Raw genomic sequence first — 9,231 nt, forward strand, 5'->3', positions numbered from 1 at the left:
GGCCACCATCGTCCCTGCACCCAAATCCTCCACCATCTCCTCATTGAACGACTGGCGACCTGTAGCCCTGACCCCCATAGTAAGCAAATGCTTCGAGAAGCTGGTCAGGGACTTCATCTGCTCTGCACTACCCGACTCACTGGACCCTCTACAGTTCGCATACCGCCACAACAGGTCCACTGATGATGCCATAGCCCTGACACTACACACTGCCCTGTCACACCTGGAGAAGAGAGACACGTATGTGAGGATGCTGTTTGTAGATTACAGCTCAGCATTCAATACCATCGTTCCCTCGAAGCTGGACAGGAAACTGCAGGATCTAGGACTGAGCAGCTCCCTCTGCAGCTGGATCCTTAGCTTCCTGTCTGACAGACGCCAGGTGGTCAGACTGGGCAGCATCACCTCATCCCCCATCACACTGAACACTGGTGCTCCACAGGGGTGTGTACTGAGCCCTCTCCTGTACTCACTCTACACCTACGACTGCACAGCCACTAACAACTCCAACATCATTGTGAAGTTTGCGGACGACACTACAGTGGTGGGTCTTATCACCAATGGTGATGAGACGGCTTACAGGGAGGAGGTCAGCGCCCTGACCCACTGGTGTCAAGACAACCATCTCACCCTCAACGTCGCAAAGACAAAGGAGTTGATAGTGGACTTCCGGAGGTGCAGAGAAGTACACACCCCCATCACCATCAACGGCGCTGCTGTGGAGAGAGTGAGCAGCTTCCTGTTCCTTGGTGTACATCTGGCTGAGGATCTTACGTGGTCAGTACACACTAACAAAACAGTGAAGAAGGCGCAGCAGCGCCTCTTCTTTCTCAGGAGACTGAAAAGATTTGGCATGAACCCCCGCATCCTCAGGACCTTCTATCACTGTGCCATTGAGAGCATCCTCACTGGATGCATCACCACCTGGTATGGCAACAGCACCGCCTACAACCGCAAAGCTCTCCAGCGAGTAGTGCGGTGCTCTGAACGGATAATTGGAGGTGAGCTTCCCTCCCTCCAAGACATCTGCAGGAAGCGGTGCCTGAGGAAAGCGGGGAGGATCATCAAGGACTCCAGTCACCCCAGCCATAAACTGTTCAGACTACTTCCATCAGGAAGGAGGTTCTGCAGCATCCGGTCCCGAACCCGCAGACTGAGAGACAGCTTCTTCCACCAGGCCATCAGACTGCTGAGCATGTCATAGACACCTCAGCTTCACTACTGGAACTTTAACATTATGCAGTACACACTGTACATTAATGCCACTGTTTTGCACATGTCCCAACTCTGTATATTTTTATATATTTATTTTTATTTTTACTCTATTTAATTTGTAAAATATGTATACACACACACACACACACACGTAGAAAAACATATTTAGTATACACATCCAGAAATGCATATACTATTATATATTGTACATATATTTATTAGTTTCAGATGTAGCCATTCTTGTATTTTTCTTGTTTTACATTATTGTATTTTTGCACAACTCTGTTGCTTGTGAAGCTCGCACACAAGAATTTCACTCACATGTACTGTACCAGTGTACCTGCACATGTGATGTGACAATAAAAGTGATTTGATTTGATTTAAAATATCGATATTTTAGTAATTTAGGGTAAATTTGTAGTTTATCATTAACAGGAACACAGTGGAAAGAAACTATATCATTCGGATTGTCAACGTTGGAAGGAACTACTTCCTCTTCTGCCTTTCATAGTCATGTGCAAAATACAGCTGTATAACTGTGTCCAGCCCCTGGCGTGCGCACTCACAACAATGGCTGAGTGTAATTGGAGTTATGTGCAGATGTATTTTACCTCCACAAACAGCCAAGATGTGGTTTGCAATACATGTGGCAAGACAGTGAGGTGTTGTGGCAACACCACTAACCTCGTGAAATACCTCACAGTAAATCAGATCACAGAATATGACGAGCGTATGTTGAGGCGAACTGAAGAGGAGGACAGGGACAGGTGCTGCTAGGGCGAGACAGACGTCTCTCACTGAATCCTTTAGTGCTGCAGGCAGGCAACGTGTTCAAATAGGCACAACTTCAGATTCTTTATTTCTATATGATGAATTCTGCATTATTAAGTGATAAGAACAAGTAATATGATGTCCTGTAATCATGATGACACTATATTTTGAGATACAATAAATAAAGTAAGTTTTTGTACAAAGTATCGTATCGGATCAGTATCGTCGATACCACCCTGAATACTTGGAATCGGATCAGAAAGGAAATCAGTGGTATCGCACATCACTAGGACCCAAACGCTGGACTCACAGGTGAAGGCTGGTGTTTATTGCTGACCGAAATGAACGAACAGAACTGAAGCAGGAAATGGCTCGCTGGCTGGCTGAAGGAACTGAGCATACAACAACCTAACAGCGACAACATCAATGACACGACGGTGAACGAGTGGAAACAGAAGACTTAAATACACAGACTGATGAGGATGCTAATGAGAGACCGGTGGGTACACAGCTGAACATAATCTGGCTAACGACACATGAGACGAGCTGACAGGAAAAACAGGAAGTGAGAACAACATGTGGCAAAATAAACTGAACATGACAAAACTGAGAACACTGGGTCAATGACGCAGGAAACCTGACACCTGTGTCCTTTTCATTACTGAGTGAAGCAGTCAACCACCTGAAACCTACAGATGTACTCTGGATATTGTTCCATCTCGTTTACTGAAAGATGTTTTTGACATCTGTGGGTATGTGTTTGCTGTCAATAGCAGTCTTCAGTCTGGGTGTGTCCCTGCTGACTTCAAACATGCTGTGATGGAACCTATGCTTAGGGTTAGGGTTTTAAATGACCTTTTAACTTTTACTGACTTGGGAGATTCTGCCATTTTAATACCAGTAATAATAGTACACAATGTACACAGTGGGTTATGGACGCTGCAACCTCATCCCGCCTCAGAGCCGCTGTCTCCATCGGGTGGGAAGTAAGCATGGGAGGAGGCGTTGGATCGGGGGGAAGGGAGGGAGGGTGGTGAGTGCGTATCAGTATCAGTGTGCATGTGTGCGTGTCGGGATGTGTGTCCTGAGTTCAGCCTGAGAAAGTGTCCTTTTGCCTGTTAGGCAAAGATCAACAGTGCGCAGCCTACGCAGGTGACCTTGAGGAATAGGGCAGAGAGTCTGTTCGTTCTCGTGTCTCTTGGAAGAATATTGTTGTTCCTCTTGGCGTCAACCTTCAAGCAGTTGGTGCCGTCGGGGGTGGGGGTATAGCCGCATGAGAGATGTTAGTATGTGGTCTAGGGAGAACAAACTGCATCGATTTTTCAGTCATTCTAATGTCCATCACTGGTCTCCAGGTGTATCTCTCTTTTAAGAGCCATGAGCTCCTCTAAACGAATGTTTCCCAGATTTCATTCAGAGAATGAAATCTGGGAAACATTCGTTTGGAGAACAAGAGCAAGAATGAGATGCTCTCTCAGATTTAAAGTCAGACGAGACAAGGACATAGAAGCATAGAAGGGAAGCTAAGGGAGGGAGAGGGTGGAAGACGCATCCGACTCCTCCGAGAGCCAAGAGGAGGAGTAACAGAATAGTTTGAGGCTAAACAGTTAAAAGTCAAAGCTTTAACAGAATCAGTAAAATAGCTATTAAATCTTGTTTCCACTATACTTGACTCTTTAATCAGATTTGCTCACATATATAACATGTGATGATCAGTTACATTGTAATTCCTTATTAAGATCTTTAAATGATGCCACATTTCTCTAGTGTTTCCTTTGCTAATAACATCAGTTACCACATTATTTCTCAGTGTAATAAACAAACACCTGTCATGTTGTGCTTGTTACATGTTTCCCTGACTTCAGAACAGTCTCTGCCCTTATTTACATAGTTGGTCCTTTGTTAACCCGTTGAAACTCAAAGTCATGTGTTACACACTGGACAGCTTCATCCATCAGGCTGTCAGGAAACTTAACTCCCTCCCGATTCTGCCCCCTCTCCCCTCTCTCCTCCACGGTCTCACTGAACTCTGTCACACACACTCACACACACACACTCTCTGACTCACTCACTGGCCTGCACCAGTTACCAGTCACTTTGTGGAGCATTGGACTGCCATTACCTCATAAGACTTTGTTGTTACACTATCTCTTACCGTACATTACTAAATCTCCATTTGCACTATTTGCCTATTTGCACTACTCTGCCTGGTTTGCACTCAATGTCATTTACCCTTATATTGTATATTGTATAGCTTTCTTGTTATATGTAAAATTGTATTATATTATTTAATTTTATTTAATTTTTTTTACTTTAAAATATTTTACTTGCATTTTTAATCACTCTTATATTTAAATGTTCATTTTCTATTTTATCTAGGGATTGAGAGTAACGAAGTTTCTATTCTCTGTATGTCCTGTACATGTGGCAGAATTGACAATAAAGTTGACTTTGACTTTGACTTTGACCATTTTCAAGTCTTCCCTTTTTACTTTATGATTCCAGTCTATATTCAAATAATGTCATTATTGGTACCAGTCTTTAATGAGAGTATTCAGTTTATCATAAAGCACTTTGTTGTAGATGGTGCTCTATATATTCCAGTTAAACTGAAAGACATGTGAGCTGATAGTATTCTTTTTTTTCCAGCCAGGAAAAGACAGTGTGATACTTCCTGCATCCATCGGGTGTCGCCTGGTCTTCATCCCTCTCTTCATGCTGTGCAACGTTCACCCTCGTGCCCACCTGCCAGTCGTTTTCCATCACGACTGCTTCTTTATCCTCTTCATGATCCTCTTTGCCTTCAGTAACGGGTACCTGGCAAGCCTCTGCATGTGTTATGGTCCAAGGTAAGAAACCTGCACACAGCAAACACCCCAGCATGTTAATGTTAGCCTTGATTTTCTCTGTGGAGCTCATTTTAAGTATTAAGTATATTACAGTTGAGTCCAACACAGCTTCCTGTGCACCTACTAGCAGCAAGAGTGGTCCAGTGCTTTATAACCATAATATCCTATTAGAGCGATTAGAGCACGCTGTAGGTATTACAGGTACTGTGCTGCAGTGGTTTGTATCATATCTATCTAATAGACTCCAGTTTGTGCATGTAAATGGAGAGTCCTCTTCACACACTGAGGTTAATTATGGAGTTCCACAGGGTTCAGTGCTAGGACCAATTCTGTTTACATTATCCTCCTAAGACCCGAACTCATTAATGGCATGCATTCTTAATTTCTCTTTGCTATTTGGGCTGATTGCAACCTGATGAATATAAAAACAAAGAATTATCTTTTTACCTGATGTAGTTTCTGAGCAGAGGATATCAGGCCTTTGTAGAGCAAAATTTAGTATTTTGATCTAGACAACTCAAAATGGGATTTCCAAATATGTAGACGCCAGGTCCTCGGTGGTTAAACATGCTTCCCTTAGGCAGTATGATCAGAAGACATAGCATAGCATACATTAACAGTTCATGCATTTATGGAGTGTTTATAACAAGGTGCAAATTACTGGATACGTTCAGAAACAGGAAGGTCAGACTACACCTACAACAGAGCCCACACAGCTTTGAAGCAGATTTTTGGCCAGATGAAACAAAGATGGAGGGGCAACAGAATGATGAGAGAAGCATTAAAAGCTTTCCAGAGAACTGTTTTCATCTCAGCAGTCACTTATTATTCAGCACCTCCCAGAACAGCGTTGTTCTCTGTACTTCATACACGTATACATGTGTATATGTGCCTGCTGCAGAGTGTAAATGCTCCTTTGTCCTCTCTCAGAATTTATTATTGGAGCTTCTAAAACAATTTTATAAAGTTCACATGTTCACAGAGATTATCCGAATCTGAACACCGGCTGGTCTTGTAAGGTTCCTTTGCCATCCTTCATCCATTACAGACTATAAATGGTACATTTTACTCCCTGGCTATTCAAAAAAAGTTTTCCCCTCCACACTGTATCCTTGTAAAATGTCCCATAATCAACAACAGCTGATTTTAAAGTTAACTGCAGTACAGAGTGCCTGCCTGCACCTTTGTTTCTCTTCAAAACCAAAATCTGAACCAAAAAGGTTCCTAAATTAACCTTTTTACTGCTTATTGATATTTTTATAGTAAACTTAAGTTATATTTCAACATTTATAGTCTAACAAACTTCTTTTTTAAGTTATAATTAAAATAATATAAAATAATACTAAGTATATTTTTAGTAATGCAAGACTAAAATTTCACAGGCATTTAATATTTATTTCATATTTCAAGCAGCACGGTCTCTTTGGCACAGTCCCCGCCTCTTGCCCTGTGGTAGCTGGGATAAGCCCCGCCCCTAGATTTGTGGGAATCTTAAGAATAATATAGATTATTCATTTCTATTTGTATTTTTTTCTGTAATTTTACCAGTTAGGGTTATATAAGATACACCATCTGGGAAATTACCTTCTGTCCATTTACCAATACAGATGTTGTATGCTCATAAAGAAAATACATTTCAGACTGTTTTTGTAATTTTATTGATATTTCAAACAACAAGAGTATTCTTGTATTTAAAAATTAAGTTTAAATTACTTTTTTTCCCCATTATTGAACAGACACTGAAATTAAAAACAGTGTTAAAATCAATCTTTAAATGTAAAATTATGTTAATTTTTCTAATTATTTTATGGTTTCTGAAAACGGGGCCTTTGTCTAAAACTAGCTGCAATGTAAAACATACAGACTTAAAAGTTGAAAAGCGTTGTGGGTCCACTCAGGATTAGGGAGGAGGTGCCGTGAGTAGTGACGTGGAGAATACAAGCAATAGAAATGATATTCCTCTGAAGGTGTCTGGGCTCAGCCTCAGAGATGGGGTGAGAGCTGCACCTCCATAAGGAGAGTCAGCTGAGGAGTCCCTATGGGAGGAGATGCCGAGGCAGACCTCAAACACGCTGAAGAGACAGTACCTCTCAGCTGGTTTGGAAACATCTCGGATTCAATTCAGTTTATCTATACAGCGCCAAATCACACAGTCGCCTCAAGGTGCTTTACATTGTAAGGTAGACCCGACAATAAAAGATACAGAGAAAAACCCAACAATCATGTGAGCCCCTATGAGCAGCACTTTGGCAACAGTGGGAAGGAAAAACTCCCTTTTAACAGGAAGAAACCTCTGGCAGAACCAGGCTCAGGGAGGGGCAGGGCCATCTGCTGTGATTGGTTGGGGTGAGAGAAGGAAGACAGGATAAAGACATGCTGTGGATGCAGAGAGGTCGATTAACACATAGTGAGTGAAGAAGAAACACCCAGTGCATCATGGGAATCCCCCAGCAGCCTACGTCTATTGCAGCATCACTAAGGGAGGATTCAGGGTCACCTGGTCCAGCCCTAACTATATGCTTTAGCAAAAAGGAAAGTTTGAATCTTAAAAGTAGAGATAGTGTCTGTCTCCTGAATCCAAACTGGAAGCTGGTTCCACAGAAGAGGGGCCTGAAAACTGAAGGCTCTCCATCCCATTCTACTTTTAAATACTCTAGGAACAACAAGTAGGCCTGCAGAGCGAGAGCGAAGTGCTCTAATAGGGTGATATGGTACTACAAGGTCATTAACTTTGGTGGCTGTGGCTCAGGAGGTAGAGCAGGTCACCTACTGAGGTTGGTGGTTTGATCCCTGGCTCCTCCAGTCTGCATGCCAAGTGTCCTTGGGCAAGATACTAACCCCAAGTTGCCTTCAGATGCATCCATCGGAGTGTGAATGTGTGTAAATGTCGTTAGAAAAGCACTCAGTTTAGAGTCAGTGCTTGTGAGAATGGGTGTGATTGAGTGAATGTGGTATGTTGTATACAGTGCTTTGAGTACTATGGGAGAGTAGAAAAGTGCTATATAAGAATCAGTCCATTTACCATTAAGATAAGATGGGGCCTGATTATTTAAGACCTTGTATGTGAGGAGCAGGATTTTGAATTCTGGATTTAACAGGAAGCCAAAACAGGAGAAATCTGCTCTCTTTCTAGTCCCTGTCAGGACTCTTGCTGCAGCATTTTCCTGTCTTGCACAGTATTTCAGTCTTGCTCCCCACTTTGTGACCTTTAACACATTTTATGACTGAAAAGTGGCCTCTTTAATATACTAGCCTACATAAAACAATAGAAACAGAAAATAGGCACTAAGAATATATATTTTATCTTAACAATTTTGGATTAACTGAAGGCTTTTCAGGGAGTTTTTAGGACTTCCTGATAATAATGAATTACAGTAGTCCAATATATAATATAATATAATATAATATAATATGTCACTATATTCTGGTTTTTAACAGGAACGTTCTTCCTCATGAAGCAGAAACAGCTGGAGCCATCATGGCGTTCTTCCTCTCTCTGGGTTTGGCGTTAGGAGCTGCTCTCTCCTTTCTCATTAGAATACTGGTTTAACTGGAAATGTCGTCTTTCTCTTGGACTAACTGTGAAACTATCAGTGAACTCTTTTGTGCAGTTCTGGTCTGAGTGGCAGAAAAGCTTCAGTCAGACTGAAACTCCACAGCTCTTCAACTTTGTCTTAATTATTATCTGTTTTGTCCTGATGGAGGTGCTGCAGGATTACTTTCAGTATTTATTTCTTAAACATGAATCTGTAGGCTACAATGAATATTCTTTGTATGTATTCATTAGAGACATTAAAAAAGTTTAACAGGTTAAAAGATCTTTGATATTCACATTGATCGTCTTCATAGAGTTCTCAGAGCGTCACCATCTGTGATTTCCAGATAAATTATTTGACTAAACTCCAGATTTAAGAGTTTTATTGAAAGAAATGTGGTGACTTGATTAGAATTAAAGTTTAAAGGGTTCACATCCTGACATACATTATGAGAAATGACTTGAGTTACACGTTTGGTAAGCAATGAAATGCCACTGAAGTAATACTACTAATATTACAATAATAAAAGTTAAGCAGTATAAACTGCACAGTAATAATTTGACAGTATTAAATTGAAGCACTGAGTTAGTGAAGTTATTGATGAAGTCTGATCTTCATCTCTGTTCATCTCATGTTAATATTGTAATGAGAAAAAAACTGTGTATTTAACGTGGATCCAAATAAATTAAAACTGCAGTGTGTGACGTTTTTATCAAATCGTCTTCATGCATGCTCGATCATCCAGGTTAGGAATCCCCAAAAGGTTTACAACCTTTGAAAGCCGCCCACAGAACGAACAGTGGGCTATTTCACTTTATTTATTTTCAGCTCAATGAAAGACAGACAAGTGAAGAAAATTC

General features: G+C 41.3%; 1 protein-coding gene across 3 annotated transcripts in view; it reads left to right on the forward strand.

Annotated features, from left to right (window-relative positions):
• Positions 1-9,072, forward strand: part of LOC120720327 (equilibrative nucleoside transporter 1-like) — a 33,341-nt gene extending 24,269 nt beyond the window's left edge. For 2 of the 3 annotated variants that reach the window (XM_040009956.1, XM_040009955.1), the window contains exons 12-13: positions 4,636-4,835; positions 8,274-9,072. In XM_040009956.1, coding sequence (XP_039865890.1) covers positions 4,636-4,835; positions 8,274-8,385 — 312 coding nt within the window. In that variant the 3' untranslated portion in view covers positions 8,386-9,072. The remainder of the gene's footprint in view (positions 1-4,635; positions 4,836-8,273) is intronic. The other variant, XM_040009957.1, reaches the window with a different exon arrangement.
• The last annotated feature ends 159 nt before the right edge of the window (positions 9,073-9,231 follow it).

This window comes from Simochromis diagramma, unplaced genomic scaffold (genome assembly GCF_900408965.1).
Source record: "Simochromis diagramma unplaced genomic scaffold, fSimDia1.1 OVJJ01000578.1, whole genome shotgun sequence".
Classification (NCBI taxonomy): Eukaryota; Metazoa; Chordata; class Actinopteri; order Cichliformes; family Cichlidae; genus Simochromis; species Simochromis diagramma.